General features: G+C 44.4%; 1 protein-coding gene across 1 annotated transcript; it reads right to left on the bottom strand.

Moving 5' to 3' along the window:
- Positions 1-279: 279 nt before the first annotated feature.
- On the bottom strand, positions 280-2708 carry LOC123047096 (probable isoaspartyl peptidase/L-asparaginase 2). The gene is made up of 2 exons (XM_044470586.1): positions 2211-2708; positions 280-1077 (listed from the first exon to the last, which is right to left on the bottom strand). Exons 1-2 carry the CDS (start codon positions 2604-2606, stop codon positions 472-474), a joined length of 1002 nt encoding a protein of 333 aa, XP_044326521.1. The 5' UTR covers positions 2607-2708; the 3' UTR covers positions 280-471.
- Positions 2709-19516: the final 16808 nt, after the last annotated feature.

The following is a 19516-nucleotide window of genomic DNA, read 5'->3' on the forward strand; positions in this document are numbered from 1 at the left end:
TTTAGCCACGGCGGACCTCATCGAAAATCTATCTGAGGTTGAAGCCATGGGCACATTATCTATATTATTAGGGGTGGGAGTGCAGGAGATCTCCGGAGTTGTTTTTTGATGTGGCGGGAATGTCGGGGCGACAACCAGCCTAGCGGTGGGAACAAGTCGGAGGGGGGGGGGGGGGGGGGGATAGGCTGGCCGACGGCTACACGTGAGGAAAAAGAAGCCAAAGGGTGAAGATGAACATCATCGGTTTTGTTTACAGCCGTTGGATTAAGATAGACGGTCTAGAATTGAAGTGACTCGTGAAACTTATTTTCAGGCACGTGGTGCATAGGCGGTCACATATTATTATCCGGTAGCTAACCAGTGCTACTACGAGGGATTCCTAGACGAGAACCAGATGGCAATCGCAGGATGACCAAATGTATGTACACGCACTACGTGCGGAGACATCTACGGCTGAGCTCCCGTACATGCTCACTCCCAGATGCCGACCTCCATGAAGCCGTCCTCGGTGGCGCAGCCCCGGAACATGCCGGTGCAGTTGAACCCGTAGGCCACCTCGCCGGTGCCGGACACGGCGATGAGCCCGGCGAATCCCTCGTCCAGCCGCTCCTTGACGCAGAAGTCCACGGCCTCCTGCAGAGGCAGGCCCTTGTACTCCATGACAGCAGCCACGTCGCGCGCCAGCGTAGAGCGGATGATGGCCTCCCCCTCGCCCGTGCAAGACACGGCGCAGTGACCGCACGCGTAGGTGCCGGCGCCGATGAGGGGCGAGTCGCCGATGCGGCCCGTCATCTTGTTCATGAGTCCGCCGGTCGAGGTGGCCGCTGCCGTGAAGCCGCTAGAGTCCACCACCGCGCAACCGACTGTCTCGGGCGCGTAGATGCTGATGGGCAGACCGTTCATCACCATGCCGTTGCTGCCGTGGCCCTCCACCGCCGCCGCCAGCGCGCTGCAGGTGTCGGCGCCGGCCAGCGGGATGCGGTAGTCGAAGAGGATGCTGTTGGCCTCCTTGGCGAGCTTGAGCATCCCGATGTTCTCCTCTGTGATAAAGTAGCTGTTGTCCACGACCTCTAGGCCCTGCAAACACATCAAAATCAGATCAACACATCCAAAAATCAATTTGTTTTTAATCCTAATTAACTCTGGGTGCATATAAAGATCGCAGATTCCTTTAGGCAGATCTGGAGGGAAAGCGCCGGATTCTGTAGGAATCAGATCCCGTTGCTGTCACTCGATGGTCGGGGTGGTGGACCATGTACGGACGACGGATTCGTCGGACGGGGAGTAAGTGGCCTGGTCCCGGCGCGGCCGATGGGTGCCAACCACACGGCACGAGTGGTGCACAGGGAGGAGGCGATGCCGTGCACAAGTTTTGGCGGCAGGAACAGACGAGCACAGCTGCTAGCCATCCTAGGTTAATGGATCCGGCACGACACTCCTATTTGCCACTGCTTCTTGCGTATAGCCTTGCACTGTTTACTTTGATTAACAAACTATTTAGTTCGTTTAAATTAATCGAACCATTTTCTTTACTGCATGCGACAAGATGGATTCCATTGTGCGGCTGCTACCTGCTAGCTAGCTGCACGATCTTGACTAGAATACTCTTGCGCTTTCTAGAATTTTAATACGTAGTAGAGGACAAATTTAAGTTGGAGCGGCATGGAAATATCGTGGCGAGCTGGCAATAGGTGTGGCTTGGTAGGTGCAAGGCGGCTGTTGTCACCTGTTATCGTCAGCTGGATGCGAAATCAGCTCATGCTAGTTGGTACACACATTTCTCCAAAGACCAGGGGACGAAAGGAAAACCCACACGTGCATCTTTTTAACTTGCTGGGTTTAGCAAACTGTGTCTTGTACTGTATCTTCCGAGAGAGCACGAAAAGCTAGCGTGCAGCTGTGTAGCTGTACAAATGAAGATCCGCCTCTGGAAGGGACGGTCTTTCCCGTGCAAGCTAGCTGCATGCAGCTGTGCACTCATGGTGTACCGCATCACAGTGCCCCACACGTCATCTACACGTGCCTCTGCATGCCATTCTACTCCGTCCGCTCCATCACGTGAACTTTCTAATTTAAATTTTTTTAATTACCGTCCTCATATGTGTTGATTAGGTCGCCATGCAACCAGTTTATGGTTTCCTTTATGGAGTGGGATGCATTTTTTGGTAGGAAGCAGAATTAACGGAGGGTAATCAGGTAGGATTAATTACCTGCTCGCGGGCGAAATCCTCGGCGCCGTCGAAGGCGAGGTAGGAGTGAGGGGACTTGTCCATCACGCGGCGGGCGAGGGACACGGGGTTGCGGACGGTGGAGACGCCGGAGACGGCGCCGCAGCGGCGGCCGCGGCCGTCCATGATGCTGGCCTCCATCTCGACGGTGCCGGCGCGGGTGAGCGCGGAGCCGCGGCCCGAGTTGAAGCAGGGGTCCGTCTCCAGCTCGCGCACCACGGCCTCCACCACGTCGAGAGCGGCGGCGCCGGACCGCAGCAGGTCCACGCCCACCTGCAGGCACCGCGCCAACACCCGCTTGGCCTCCTCCTGGCGGTGCTCCGGCAGGTTGGGGTCCACGCCCGCGCCGCCGTGGATGGCAATGGCCCAGCGCGCCATGCGTAAGTATGTGTGTGCCGGGGGTGGTGTGCTGCTAGGTTGTGGAAGGCACTTCGATCCCTCTATGTCTCTACGGCTCTGCTCTTTGTTGTTGCTCTGTTTGTTGGAGATGAAGGATGGGAGGTGGGAGGACGGGGGTATTTATAGGGGTAGGGAGGGGTGGCGGGGGGAGGCTCCTCCCCCGGACGCGGGGGGTTTGGGTGATGCGAGTTTTGGAATCTCGGGTCCGGCCGTCACGCCGTGCTAGGGCGGGATTCTTCGCCCCGCAATGGTATCCGCTATCCGGTACTGCACGCAGGGCGGGATTTGATGACTCGTGTGTTTAGAATTTTCGTTTGACGACCGTCTATTCCGTTATAGAATAGAAACAGTAAAAAAATGGATTCGACAGCTTAATGTCAGAGGCTGCGTAATTTTTGCCCAGTTGGATTCAGCACGGCACTGGCAGGGCATTGCATGAAGAAGATTCAGTGCCTCGGGTCGATTTATCTACCTATGTCGTTCCGGGAAATTTACTCAACCTCCACAGTCCATAGCAGTAACACTGACAAGAATGTTAAAATTGTTGACGGCTTTCTTCTAGCGCCAAATAATTCCATGCAACAAAAGGATCAACTTAAAGTAATCTAGTATGTTACATAACATGCGCATTTAAGCACTACTAGTCCTAGAACAAACATCGGGTCAATGCTTAAGGTTGAATGTTAGTGCAGCAGCCGGCTGCAGCCAACCAGCAAAGGAAGCGTTTCGTCGCTGCTGTTTGCCGGCGCAGAAGATCCTGGTGGGGTGATTCCCTGTGGAATCCAAACAAGCCACCCCGCACAAGCTGCCACGGAGATGCGCACTCAAGTCACGCGACGATGGCGACGGAATCTTTTGCGCCGCAGCTCTCGTTTTATTGAATTAAATAATGCGCTAATCTCTCGTGGGGCTGCGTGAAGATTCTACTTACTACCGTTTTTAACATTCAGGGTTAAGTTTCCTATTTGACTATCCCGTAGACTTACTTTGATCGCCCGATTCATTTCCCGGGTTAAATTGCTGTGGAGATCACTCCAATCAGCTACACTGTACGCAAGCACCTTTCTTACCTTGTCGTGACGAGCAAACGAAGGCATTCCATGTGCCGGTACATTTTTGGTACCAAACATCGTTGTTCCTGGGGCCACTCTCAGCCACAGGGGATCGATTGCCGACGGCTTGGGCTCAAGTACATTTCACCTTCATCGCTCGACACCTGGGCGCCGGTTTTACCACTCGTGGTCCGAAGCTGAGATAATTTCAGACCAGAAGAATCTGTGACGCACTTGCATCACTTTCGACCCAACCAAGGAAGCTGACGCGCACGGGCACGGTCACAAACCACAAACAACGCACGCCTGCTTTCCCCAGCTCCGCGGAGCAATTAAACATATAAACCCTTCTATGCTACCCGCATAGCTAGCGCAATTCAGCTCGGCGACGAATCTGGTCCGGCCGTTGTGTCTTGCTTAGTACCTGAATTGTACTTTTTATCTCGCTGTCAAACATCCCGACGTTGGTTCTTTTTTACATTGCGTGTTTCGACCATAGAGAATGACAGCTGGGCCAGCCTTTGCGCGGGGTCCCAGCCTGCGGTGAGAGCGTCAGCGCATGCTTGCGTTGCGCAGCGGCGATCGCGGGGTGGGCAGGGCGATCATGGGTTGGGGTGGACTGCAGCGAGCGGGATTGGCCAGCGCTTCTCTCTCCGTGAAAATATCTCCTGGCGCCGCCGCCTCTACTCCCCCACCCTCTCGGCCGCCTCGCCTCCTCTGCCTCCACCACCTCCTCCTCCCCTGCCTCTCCTCCTCCCATGTCTCCTCGTCCCCTCCTCTGCCTCGGTGCCGGAGTCGCAGCCGCACCACACGACGCTTGGCGTGGGCGAGCTCCAGCGCGAGCGCGCGGACCCATCGCCCATGCCGGCGGGGTCCCTGGCCCTGAGCTGCGCCTCTACCCTGTCCTCACACGCGGTCGTCCTTGCCATTCTGCCGGTGGAAAGCTCCTCCATGGCGGCATCCACCGGATCCGGTGTTGCTGTGCGTGACGAGGACGGACATGGGGAAGGCGCAACAAAGACAACGTTGGCGTCTCTGTGGTGTTGTGCGTGAGGAGGACGGGTGTGGGGAAGGTGCAGCAAGCCGACCCTCGTGTCGCAGTAGAGTGGAGCCGGCCATCACTCCGACCGCTGCTAGCTGGTCGTCCTCCCTCATCCATCATCTAGGTTGGACGTCTTTGGCCTTGCCATCTTCTTCCTCTCAGTTTTTTCCTCTTTATTCCATAGGTTCGTTGACAATCTGATTTTGATTTTTTGATTTATGTTTTTTTGAATAAGATGTTTATAGATCAGGTGAAGAAGAGAGGAAGGATCTTAAGGAGTCAAGAACAAGGTGAACCTCTTGGTCATCGCAACCCAACGGCACATGCGACAATGAGCAGATATATTTCTTCTAGATTCGTCCTTTTCTTGTGTCGTGACTGGATGAGGTGAGATTCAGATTGTTGGGTATTGTTTATATTGCTAACTGGGATGGGATTATAATTATTTGTTTGATTATTTGGTCGGGTTTCGTTAGACCGGATCCTCCCGCATGCCGACTTCTCCTCGAAGAGAAGGGTCACATCCACATGAGAAGAGGGGTGGCACGGAAAAATTGAGGAGTAGCATCGCAGCTGGGTCTTGACGGATGGGGTGGAGGAGCAGGGGAGGCTGGTGGTGGGGGGAAGGAGCAGCATGGTCGGTGACCGGGGCAAGAAGCAGCGGGGGCAGCGCTCCCATCGCACAGGGGTGGAGCTGCAGGGGAGATGGGGTGGTCAGCCCTTGTTCATCATGGCCGCCATTGGCTTGCAAGTATGCTCCGGCTAGGTTGTTCTTTCTCTTCCTTAGGCTATGGTTGCAACCGTTGGCTGTTATGTTGGTCTTGATGTATTTGCTTGTTTATAAGCTTATAGTTTGAAAAACTATATACATTGATTCCTAATTTGATGCCAATAGCTCGTGTGAGCATCCAGATGATGGGTTCTTGTGCTGATTATCAGAGGCAGCAGCACCGTCGTGGAGTACATGTACATCAACGCCGACGGTGCCGGCAGCAACGACACAAGGTGGGCGATTTGACCAGCGCAACATTCTTGTGTGTTCATTTAGACATTCAGGCAAGAATCTGGTCCTTGTCTTTCCATGCACGCCTAGACATTCTTGTTTCTGTGTATGCACATAGAACAGATTAAATATGTCTGAAACATGTGAAATCATGCATATTTTTACTGGGCTTGAAACATATCTGACCTCTGCTGCTCAAAATATCTAGGAGGAATTCTAAATGCCCAATTTGATCAATTTTTTAGTTTAATAAAGGTTGTCCCTGATTCTCAATCTCTTAGGTACAGTATGTTAGTTAAATAAAGGTCATTCATGTCCTTAGTTTAATAGGTACAATGAGCTTTTCAATTTGTTGTTCTCATCTTGCTTAGAGTGATTTCATCTTCGTCTTTATGCACACAACTCTTATGATTTCAGTCTCTAGATGAAGCTTTTGTGGGTACAAGGAGGCGTTGTTCGTTGATGAGCAGATGAGGTATGATGGTGGCGGCGACGAAGGGGTCGTCTCCCCGTTGGCGAGCTGGACGCGCCCCCTCCTCCCTCTTTCCTGCTTCCAGGTGAGCATCTCCACCGTCCTTGGAAGGTAAGCATTCTTGATAGATGGTTAATCTGGTTTCGATTGGTGCACCGCCCAACCACCCCGAGAAATTGCCCGGCTGTCATCCTAGCCTGCTGCACCCTCCCCCTGGCCCGGTGAGAAAACCCTTGCAATTGTTTGGATATGATTCCTAATTTGTAATACATGTGTCTCAAATAACTTTAGTACAAGGTTGAGGCACTTATTTTTGGGATGGAGGGAGTATGTTAAATTTAGATGGATTTACGCTTAGATTTTACATTTGTCTTCCGCTCTCTTGGTATTTTGTTGTGCTTGTTGGGTGGACTACCGTTCTGAATTGACGTCCTTTCGTCATGTCTACAGGGTCATCACATTGGATGTCCTTGGTGGCTTGTCAGGGTTGTTGCAGGAGCACAAGAATCTGGTGATGTTCTGGTAGGTGTCACATATCCTCAACAACCTATTGAGTCAAGGTGAGAGGCTCAATTCACTTATAGGCTTGGTTTTGACCCCGTAATTGGGCGCTGGCTCTGTTTTGGTTCCATGATGACCAATGTCTGAAGTTTACCACATGCTTTCCTTTTCCTTTTCTATGCACATATTATTTGTTTTCTTGATCTACAATTTTTGATGGTTAGTACTTATTCCATGTTGAGGTAGGAAAATTACTCCCATTTTCTTGCTATACATATCAATTAACAAATATTTGGCAAAAGTGTGATCTTTAGTATTTATTTTGAGCAGTAATACAAATGTGATCAGCGTGCTTTAAAGTTATATAAATGAACATTTATTTTGTGTTTATGTGTTCAGGTCTTCTGAATTTCAGATTATGAACCATCAGCGTAATGTAATGATATTATTTATCTTTTCCCTAACCGCATGAATAAATGAAAATAATCACGTACATGGTGGGATGCAACTTCCTTACATATCTATATGGTTTACCCGCATTACAGTTTTATCTCAGGTGCATTTCACAGTTTGAGTCGATTATTTGTTGCCTTTGAATCTTTGTATCTTATAGCCCATGCCAAAGTTTTTCTTTTGATACTTCTTCAATTATAATCTTCCAGTTTATCTTATATTTTTTAAGTTATCCTTTCATGTACCAGATATTTGTTGTTGTTTCCTTGATCAGATTAGTGCTGGTATCAGATAAGTGACACAGGCATTCTTAGGTCAGGCATTCTTACTGATTTATTAATCCAGTTGACCGGTTATGGACTGAAAGCAGGAGAGTTGCTTTATGTTTTCTAAGCATTGTTTCTTTGTATGCTTACATGGTTACTCCCTTTGTATAGGCTCATCTAGGTAGATTGACTAACATAGGAGGCTACCATAGATGTGGAGTTGATTCTCGTTGCTTGTTTAAATTGTACATATCGCCTGAGATTTTTGTAGAAGCGAAGGGATCATGCTATTTTACTGAGGTGATGTTTTATTTATCGATCTTCTTTTCTCATGACCAAGAATAATATTGTCTGGTTTGGCAATATACAATTAGTTGATACAATGTGTACGAATGTGATACCTACTTGATGTGCCTTTGGTATGCAGGTATCTAATACTCCCTCCGTTCATAAATATAAGTCTTTGTAGGGATTTCACTATGGACTACGTACGAAGCAAAATGAATGAATCTACGCTCTAAAATCATCTATATACATTCGTATGTGGTTCATAATGAAATCTCTACAAAGACTTATATTTAGGAACGGAGGGAGTAGTGAAGTAATTCCGAATGCCTAAGCTGACAGTTTGCTGCCTATATTGCTAGGTTGTATGCTTTAAGAAGGTGATTTTAGCCTGTTGGTCATTCATATCTCTGGCCATCTATGATGAAAAAATATGTGAATCACTCTTGCATTGTTTCAGAAAACAAAATTTGCACCATGCCGAGATACTTTACGACAAACATGCATTTGACATACCTCACCTTCTCACGTTCATGGATATTTCGTCGACATCGCCTCTGTTGACTTGGCCAGCCTCCCTCACCCTCTTAGGTTTGTGTTTTGCCCCTTTTGATAGTTTTTGTTTTTCTTGCTCAAGCCAGATTGTAGGTCTGCATATTCCTACACATGTGTTATATTGTTTAATTTTGCCTCACTGCATCAGCTTTGCAGATGGCCATTGGGTGCTTACCGCCTCCATGTCTTTGCTGAGCCCACATAACTATCTCGGAAGGCACTAAGTTAGGTTCCTATCATTACAAGGAAGGGAAGAGCAAAGAACAACTTTTCCTGAGTGCCAAAGTATGTCTCCTTTCATTAAATTGAAATTTGGAAGATCTTCATAAGAAAGATTTATTCCTTACAATCCAAAGCCTCTCCTTAAAAGGTCGATGACCATGATGATCTTTCCCTCGCTTAGTTCAGTGATATATTGTTTTGCTTCTACTTTTGCCTTTTTCATTCAACTACCTTTTACTCAAAATGACCATAGATAATGTTTTTTTACCTCTTTGCCAGATTCGAGGAGCTGTGCGCAGTTCTGAAAAATTAAGTTGTGCCGGGTGACACGCCACCATTTCTGTGGTTGAATATTTGGTAATCAGATACTATAATTTCCTTTACTGGGTACATGTGAATATTAGTTCACACAATTCATTTGGTAACTAAAACACTTAATTAGTATGCCATTTTATGATCTGGTGTACCATTTGAATTGGCTTTTGTGGCATCAGGCTGCAGACAATCATGACGTTATAGGTCATGCGCTGCACCAAAAGTTAAGTGTTGTTGATATTTCCTAGGTACCTTCTTCACTTAGAAGGAATATGATACTGTTTTAGTGGCAATTTACATTCTCTCACTTTGTCTTCAAACCTTGCTTTTGCTATATATTATTGGTCCGAGAATAAAAATGTTGTCATTAAAAACCAAACAAATAAACTAGATCTTTGTTTAGTAGTAAGGCACCAGCTTTTTCCAAGATTGAACGTTGATGAATAATGTGCAGGAAGGCTTTTCACCTCCCAAGAGTAGCACAAATAAACTATATATCTTCTACTCCCTCCGTTCCTAAATATGAGTCTTTTTAGAGATTCCAATGCAAATTACATATGGATGTATATAGACATATTTTAGAATGTAGATTCACTTATATTGCTCTGTATGTAGTCTGCATTTCTCTAAAAGGACTTATATTTAGGAACGGAGGGAGTTGGATACGAAGAAGTATTTAAATTAACCATATGAGCACTGTTTCTTTCAGTGCCACAAGGATGTCATCTTTATTCACATGTTATGTGTTATGTCACATCAACTTTTGCCTTTTTGTTTTCTACAGAACATGACAACTATTTGCCACCTAAAAGGATAGGATGACACCAAAGGAGTTATGATAGCAGCACTTGTAGGCATTGAGGAATTGGCACAGAGATTACGCTTCATAGGTATGAAGTTAGAACAATGGCTGGAAACTATGAAAGGACGTTTCTAATTACCTTTGTTGGATCTGTCTTACCTACAATGCATATGTGACACCTGGAGAAGCCACTTTTTGTTTCGTCTGCAGTATACTCCATGTTTAGTTCCAATGATGCCCTAACCCTTTTGTTCCTGCTTTGAAGAATAACACATGTATGGGCTTTAGATTTTTGTAATCATCTATGTGCTAAACATCCCTTTGTGGTCATGTGTTTTATATATAATCAAGCATCTATCCATGATGATATATATGCCCAGCTAATGTTTGAAAAGACCCATCATCTGTATCACCACTGCTGGATAACCATTATAAATCTACTAGCAGTATCGGTCATATAAAATAGCTACCGTTACTGATCATTTGTATTACCACTGCTGGATAACCATTATAAATATATCAGCTAATGTTTCTTTCATTTATTTGATTTAACTTTTTATTTGTTTGATTTAACATCTTTTTTTGGCAAAATAATTAATTTAGTTGTGCCAATTCAAATTTACACCATGTTGTTGGGCTTAGAAAAATTAAGTTTTGCTGGGCCGACATGGGCACCAGGCATGGTTGCTGACGCCTTGACCTTATCGATCCCCTTCCCTCCGTGTACCAAACCTTCTCTTGCTCACCCTGTCTCTTCCAGACTATCGGCGTTGTTCCTCAACTTCGATTGCAATATCAGCACGCCAGTTCCTCAGGTGGATCCTCACTGAATCAAACCGCTTAACCAACTTCAAGGCGAACCTTTACCAACATGCTATTATTTCAATTTTGAGTTAGTGTTGTTTCTTAGAGACATGGTCAAAGATTGAGAAATTTTAGATTTGCTTGCATCTTGGTTTGCCCGTGACTGAAATCAATATTTTTTCATTGCTAACAAAAAAAAGATCAGTCATATCATGCAGATGCATACCGTGTTGATCTGTTAGTGCTCATTTCAGAAGTGTTTGATTCATCCTAGATAATTCAAGCTAACCTAGGTACAACAATAGATAGACATTTATTTATGGACAACAATAGAAGTGAGCAGGCAATGTAAAATGCAGTTATGTCAGTTCAACGAAACTGGCGGTACTTTGTTCTTGCTTCTATATCCTGATTTGGCAATGTTATGATCGGTCTCTAAATATTTCAACTTGCATGGTTTGAATTAGTTTCACATGCTAAAGTATATAGTTTGAACATAGGTATTCATTTATTTTTCATATAAAAGGTTTATAATTATTGCCCTCAGTGCTTGCTAAAATTCGAAGTTACTAACAAATGAAAAGGTTTCTATTACAAAAGGTTTAGAATCATTAGCCTTGATGCTTGAATTTGGACCTTGCACCTTACTTGGGTAACATAGAGCCAAATGGCACATTTTCCAAATACACATTCAAAACACTTCGGGTTTGACATGGTCTCTATCCTCAATCAAACATAAAGTTACTAAAAAAGGCAAATATTTTTCAACACGAACATTGTATCAAATGGGTCTCTGCGCCATTTGGCGCACCGGGTCATCTAGTGAGATGAAATGATGCACGCACTTGCCGACCGCCATACAAAGTTAACCCGGCCTCGGCTAGAACAAAAGTTTCCTCAACCAGTCAGGGCTTCCCATTATCTATGTTTTAGTCCTTCTTTGCGGATAGAATATTGTTCTAGTCAAGGCTAGTCAGTCAGGGAGATGAAATTGCATCTGCACACCTTCAGCCAAACAAAGGCGAAAGCAGGCAGGTGCACAATGATGCCCATTTCTTTCCACGATTGATGTCATGCATGATACTTTTTAGCGACTGGATCTTTTAGAATCAATGGCACTCAGTACAATTCTTGAATATTCCCTTTTATTTTCAGCATATGCAGTTTCTCGGAAATAGGCGAAAGAGTATCATCGAGGAGTAAGTCATCAAGATCCATTTGAAACTGGGGATCAAGTGTGTGCTAAAATAGCCACACATTCACATCAATGTAGACTTTTCATTTGTCTAAACGGTGCTAAGATTTTACATTAACATGTCTCACCCAGTTTTGATTGCGACCATTTTACATCTTCTCGTGTGAAAAATCCTTATCATTTCGCATTGCCATGTAAGAAGAAATAACTAATTATATGTCAAAGGCAACCACGACAGGGTCCCTTTCATATGTCTGGATGAAGTTTCGTGAAACATAACACTAAACCATATTGTGGGGAGGTACCTTAATAGTTAATTCCCATGAAAATGTCGCATGCTCATGCGGTCGACACATAATACAGGTGGAACGAGCTATGCTCTGTCACCATAAACATATGTATCGATACCAATATAAAACCGCCCCTTTGGGCAGATCCAACTAATCTCGACCATTAAACCAGGTCACTCATGGTGTGCGCTCAACATATTTAACGTGCACATTAATACCATACCAAATATCAGCATCAATGGTAATATATAATTAATTCATAAAGAATATCCTACCTAATGCGTGCAATTTGTATCATACCAAAAATCTAAGTCAAGAATAATCACATAATCAGCCCGTAAATAGTATCGTACCTAATATATGCGACAATTAACACACTACCTAATATCATCGTGCATTGCACACACACATTTACTAGTTACTTTAAAAGGAAGGAGTAAGGATTAGATGATCATGTCATAAAAGCGCTTTGTATCTATCATGTAGCACTTCCTCCACTTAGTTCTTGAGTCATTCATACCAATTAGTCTTGTGTAGATTCTCTTTCTATGCACTCGTGAACAGAAAAGCATGTCTATTTGGATGGCATTCAATAAGGTTCTCCAATTGTGCAGTGTACATAATTCAAATTTTGTTGGGGACGATAAAGTAGACTACCATTCATTGAAACATTATTATTATTATTTTTATAGATCAACTTTGCTTTTCTTAATTCATGGCAAGTAGATACATATCATATATCTATGATGATTTTTTTGCTTCCATATTAGCATGATTTTCTAGGTTGCCAAATTACCTGCTGTAAGGGCATATTTATCCCTTAGGTGTTTTGGTGATTGATGACAATGCTTTTGCGGACTAATTGTGTGCCTTGAGTTTCTCAGATACTTCATCACTAGGCACGAGACGATTCGGTGCCCCTCGGAGACTATTGAAGTCGGCGTTGTTCTACGTTTCTCTTTGGTGGATCTGAGTCGTAGGAAAACCATACTATTAAGAGGGGGTCCGCGTCGGAAAGGTTTGGGTGGAATCAACACGTACACTTGTCCTACCTTTCCCTGCACTTTGGAGCTTCTCTTCGTTATCCTGGTTGTGCTGAAATCTGACGGCTACTTCTCTACTTGTGGTAGTACCGCAAGTACCAGCGGTAGTACCGCTGTGGGTCACGGTAGTACCGCTCCTCTGGAGCCGTAGTACCGCGGCTCCTAGGCCTAGTGCCGCTCCGGTACGGTAGTAGGGGCGGATGTAATTTTTTACATCCGTGCCACCCACGGTAGTACCGTTCGTCCAGCGTGGTAGTACCGCCGGGGCCCACGGTAGTACCGCTCCCCAGGAGTCGTAGTACCGTGGCCCTCCTACCTAGTACCGCGGCATCACGGTAGTTGGAGCGGATGTAATTTTTGTTGGGGAACGTAGTAATTTCAAAAAAAAAATCCTACGCACACGCAAGATCATGGTGATGCATAACAACGAGAGGGGAGAGTGTTGTCTACGTACCCTCGTAGACCGAAAGCGGAAGCGTTAGCACAACGCGGTTGATGTAGTTGTACGTCTTCACGATCCGACCGATCCAAGCACCGAACGTACGGAGCCTCCGAGTTCAGCACACGTTCAGCTCGATGACGATCTCCGGCCTCCGATCCAGCCGAGCTCCGGAGATGAGTTCCGTCAGCACGACGGCGTGGTGACGATGATGATGTTCTACCGGCGCAGGGCTTCGGCTAAACTCCGCGACGATATGACCGAGGTGGAATATGGTGGAGGGGGGCACCGCACACGGCTAAGGAACGATCCGTAGATCAACTTGTGTGTCTATGGGGTGCCCCCCCGCCCCCGTATATAAAGGAGCAAGGGGGGGAGGCCGGCCGGCCCCTTGGGCGTGCCAAGGGAGGAGGAATCCTCCTCCTAGTAGGAGTAGGACTCCTCCTTTCCTACTCATACTAGGAGGGGGAAGGAAGGGGGAGAGGGGGGAAGGAAAGGGGGGCGCCGCCCCCCTCCTAGTCCAATTCGGATCAGAGGGAGAGGGGGCGCGCGGCCCACCCTGGCCGTCCCTCTCTCTTCCCACCAAGGCCCATGTGGCCCATTAACTCTCCCAGGGGGTTCCGGTAACCCCCCCGGCACTCCGGTTTTCTCCGAAATCACCCGGAACACTTCCGGTGTCCGAATATAGTCGTCCAATATATCAATCTTTATGTCTCGATCATTTCAAGACTCCTCGTCATGTCCGTGATCACATCCGGGACTCCGAACAAACTTCGGTACATCAAAACTTGTAAACTCATAATAAAACTGTCATCATAACGTTAAGCGTGCGGACCCTACGGGTTCGAGAACTATGTAGACATGACCTAGAACCATTCTCGGTCAATAACCAATAGCGGGACCTAGATGCCCATATTGTTTCCTACATATATTCTACGAAGATCTTTACCGGTCAAACCGCATAACAACATACGTTGTTCTCTTTGTCATCGGTATGTTACTTGCCCGAGATTTGATCGTCGGTACCCAATACCTAGTTCAATCCGTTACTGGCAAGTCTCTTTACTCATTCCGTAATACATCATCTCATAACCAACTCATTAGTTACAATGCTTGCAAGGCTTAGGTGATGAGTATTACCGAGAGGGCCCAGAGATACCTCTCCGACAATCGGAGTGACAAATCCTAATCTCGAAATACGCCAACCCAACAAGTACCTTTGGAGACACCTGTAGAGCACCTTTATAATCACCCAGTTACGTTGTGACGTTTGGTAGCACACAAAGTGTTCTTCCGATAAACGGGAGTTGCACAATCTCATAGTTGCAGGAACTTTGTATAAGTCATGAAGAAAGCAATAACAATATACTAAACGATCAAGTGCTAGGCTAACGGAATGGGTCATGTCAATCAGATCATTCAACTAATGATGTGATCCCGTTAATCAAATAACAACTCTTTGTCCATGGTTAGGAAACATAACCATCTTTGATTAACAAGCTAGTCAAGTAGAGGCATACTAGTGACACTCTGTTTGTCTATATATTCACACATGTATTATGTTTCCGGTTAATACAATTCTATCATGAATAATAAACATTTATCATGATATAAGGAAATAAATAATAACTTTATTATTGCCTCTAGGGCATATTTCCTTCAGTCTCCCACTTGCACTAGAGTCAATAATCTAGATCACATCACAATGTGATTAACATCGATAGTTCACATCATCATGTGATTAACACCCATAGTTCACATCGCCATGTGAGCAACACCCAAAGGGTTTACTAGATTCAGTAATCTAGTTCACATCGCTATGTGATTAACACCCAAAGAGTACTAAGGTGTGATCATGTTTTGCTTGTGAGAGAATCTTAGTCAACGGGTCTTTCACATTCAGATCCGTTATGTATTTTGCAATTTTCTATGTCTACAATGCTCTGCACGGAGCTACTCTAGCTAATTGCTCCCACTTTCAATATGTATCTAGATCGAGACTTAGAGTCATCCAGATCGGTGTCAAAACTTGCATCGACGTAACCCTTTACGATGAACCTTTTGTCACTTCCATAATCGAGAAACATATCCTTATTCCACTAAGGATAATTTTGACCGCTGTCCAGTGATCTACTCCTAGATCACTATTGTACTCCCTTGCCAAACTCAGTGTAGGGTATACAATAGATCTGGTACACAGCATGGCATACTTTATAGAACCTATGGCCAAGGCATAGAGAATGACTTTCATTCTCTTTCTATCTTCTGCCGTGGTCGGGTTTTGAGTCTTACTCAATTTCACACCTTGTAACACAGGCAAGAACTCTTTCTTTGACTGTTCCATTTTGAACTACTTCAAAATCTTGTCAAGGTATGTACTCATTGAAAAAACTTATCAAGCGTCTTGATCTATCTCTATACATCTTGATGCTCAATATGTAAGCAGCTTCACCGAGGTCTTTCTTTGAAAAACTCCTTTCAAACATTCCTTTATGCTTTGCAGAATAATTCTACATTATTCCCGATCTACAATATGTCATTCACATATACTTATCAGAAATGCTGTAGTGCTCCCACTCACTTTCTAGTAAATACAGGCTTCACTGCAAGTCTGTATAAACTATATGCTTTGATCAACTTATCAAAGCGTATATTCCAACTCCAAGATGCTTGCACCAGTCCATAGATGGATCGCTGGAGCTTGCACATTTTGTTAGCACCTTTAGGATTGACAAAACCTTCTGGTTGCATCATATACAACTCTTCTTTAATAAATCCATTAAGAAATGCAGTTTTGACATCCTTTTGCCAGATTTCAAAAAATGTGGCAATTGCTAACATGATTCGGACAGACTTTTAAGCATCGATACGAGTGAGAAAATCTCATTGTATTCAACATCTTGAACTTTGTCAAAAACCTTTTTCGACAAGTCTAGCTTTGTAGATAGTAGCACTACTATCAGCGTCCGTCTTCCTCTTGAAGATCCATTTATTTTCTATGGCTTGCCGATCATCGGGCAACTCCACCAAAGTCCACACTTTGTTCTCATACATGGATCTCATCTCAGATTTCATGGCCTCAAGCCATTTCGTGGAATCTGGGCTCATCATCGCTTCCTTATAGTTCGTAGGTTCATCATGGTCAAGTAACATGACTTCCAGAATAGGATTACCGTACCACTCTGGTGCGGATCTTACTCTGGTAGACCTACGAGGTTCAGTAGAAACTTGATCTGAAGTTTCATGATCATTATCATTAGCTTCCTCACTAATTAGTGTAGTTGTCAAAGGAACTGGTTCTCGTGATGAATTACTTTCCAATAAGGGAGTAGATACAGTTATCTCATCAAGTTCTACTTTCCTCCCACTCACTTCTTTCGAGAGAAACTCCTTCTCTAGAAAGGATCCATTCTTAGCAACGAATGTCTTGCCTTCGGATCTGTGATAGAAGGTGTACCCAATAGTCTCTTTTGGGTATCCTATGAAGACACATTTCTCCGATTTGGGTTCGAGCTTATCTGGTTGAAGTTTCTTCACATAAGCATCGCAACCCCAAACTTTAAGAAACGACAACTTTGGTTTCTTGCCAAACCACAGTTCATAAGGCGTCGTCTCAACGGATTTTGATGGTTCCCTATTTAACGTGAATGCGGCCGTCTCAAAAGCATAACCCCAAAACGATAGCGGTAAATCAGTAAGAGACATCATAGATCGTACCATATCAAGTAAAGTACGATTACGATGTTCGGACACACCATTTCGTTGTGGTGTTCCAGGTGGCGTGAGTTGCGAAACTATTCCACATTGTTTCAAGTGTAGGCCAAACTCGTAACTCAAATATTCACCTCCACGATGAGATCGTAGAAACTTTATTTTCTTGTTACGATGATTTTCCACTTCACTCTGAAATTCTTTGAACTTTTCAAATGTTTTAGACTTGTGTTTCATCAAGTAGATATACCCATATCTGCTCAAATCATCTGTGAAGGTGAGAAAATAATGATACCCGCCGCAAGCCTCAACATTCATTGGACCACAAACATCAGTATGTATGATTTCCAACAAATCAGTTGCTCGCTCCATAGTTCCGGAGAACGGTGTTTTAGTCATCTTGCCCATGAGGCACGGTTCGCGAGTACCAAGTGATTCATAATCAAGCGATTCCAAAAGCCCATCAGTATGGAGTTTCTTCATGCGCTTTACACCGATATGACCCAAACGGCAGTGCCACAAATAAGTTGCACTATCATTATTAACTTTGCATCTTTTGGCATCAATATTATGAATATGTGCATCACTACGATCGAGAGCCAACAAACTATTTTCGTTGGGTGTATGACCATTGAAGGTTTTATTCATTTAAATAGAACAACAATTATTCTCTGATTTTAAATGAATAACCGTATTGCAATAAACATGATCAAATCATATTCATGCTCAACGCAAACGCCAAATACCATTTATTTAGGTTTAACACTAATCCCGAAAGTATAGGGAGTGTACGATGATGATCATATCAATCTTGGAACTACTTCCAACACTCATCGTCACTTCCCCTCCAACTAGTCTTTGTTTATTCTGTAACTCCTGTTTCGAGTTACTAATCTTAGCAAACGAACAAGTATCAAATACTCAAGGGCTACTATAAACACTAGTAAAGCACACATCAATAACCTGTATATCAAATATACCCTTGTTCACTTTGCCATCCTTCTTATCCAATAAATATTTAGGGCATTTCCGCTTCCAGTGACCATTCCTTTTGCAGTAGAAGCACTTAGTCTCAGGCTTAGGTCCAGACTTGGGCTTCTTCACTTGAGTAGCAACTTGCTTGCCGTTCTTTTGAAGTTCCCTTCTATCCCTTTGCCCTTTTCTTGAAACTAGTGGTCTTGTTAACCATCAACACTTGATGTTTTTCCTTGATTTCTACCTTCATCGATTTCATCATCATGAAAAACTCGGGAATCATTTCATCATCCCTTGCATACTATAGTTCATCACGAAGTTCTACTAACTTGGTGATGGTGACTAGAGAATTCTATCAATCACTATCTTATCTGGAAGATTAACTCCCACTTGATTCAAGCGATTGTAGTACCCAGACAATCTGAGCACATGCTCACTAGTTGAGCGATTCTCCTCCATCTTTTAGCTATAGAACTTGTTGGAGACTTCATATCTCTCAACTCGGGTATTTGCTTGAAATATTAACTTCAATTCCTGGAACATCTCATATGGTCCATGATGTTCAAAACATCTTTGAAGTCCCGATTCTAAGCCATAAAGCATGGTGCACAAAACTATCAAGTAGTCAACATATTGAGCTAGCCAAACGTTCATAACGTCTGCATCTGCTCCTGCAATAGGTCTGTCACCTAGCGATGCATTAAGGACATAATTCTTCTGTGCAGCAATGAGGATAAACCTCAGATCGCGGATCCAATCCACATCATTGCTACTAACATTTTTCAACACAATTTTCTCTAGGAACATATCAAAATAAACATATGAAAGCAACAACGCAAGCTATTGATCTTACAACATAATTTGCAAAATACTACCAGGATTAAGTTCATGATAAATTTAAGTTCAATTAATCATATTACTTAAGAACTCCCACTTAGACAGACATCTCTCTAGTCATATAAGTGATCACGTGATCCAAATCAACTAAACCATAACCGATCATCACGTGAGATGGAGTAGTTTTCAATGGTGAACATCACTATGTTGATCATATCTACTATATGATTCACGCTCGACCTTTCGGTCTCCGTGCTCCGTGGCCATATCTGCATATGCTAGGCTCGTCAAGTTTAACCTGAGTATTCCGCGTGTGCAAAACTGGCTTGCACCCGTTGTAGATGGACGTAGAGCTTATCACACCCGATCATCACGTGGTGTCTGGGCACGACGAACTTTGGCAACGGTGCATACTCAGGGAGAACACTTCTTGATAATTAGTGAGAGATCATCTTAAAATGCTACCGTCAATCAAAGCAGAATAAGATGTATAACAGATAAACATCATATGCAATCAAAATATGTGACATGATATGGCCATGATCATCTTGCGCCTTTGATCTCCATCTCCAAAGTACTGTCATGATCTCTATCGTCACCGGCACGACACCATGATCTTCATCATCT

This window comes from Triticum aestivum, chromosome 2B (genome assembly GCF_018294505.1).
Source record: "Triticum aestivum cultivar Chinese Spring chromosome 2B, IWGSC CS RefSeq v2.1, whole genome shotgun sequence".
Taxonomy (NCBI): domain Eukaryota; kingdom Viridiplantae; phylum Streptophyta; class Magnoliopsida; order Poales; family Poaceae; genus Triticum; species Triticum aestivum.

Bases quoted from the DNA above. Each gene is read 5' to 3' on its own strand.
- LOC123047096 (XM_044470586.1), bottom strand. From the start codon at position 2,606: ATGGCGCGCTGGGCCATTGCCATCCACGGCGGCGCGGGCGTGGACCCC. The intron at 1,078-2,210 runs GTAATTAATCCT...ATGTGTTTGCAG, and splicing joins AGGATTTCGCCCGCGAGCAG to GGCCTAGAGGTCGTGGACAA.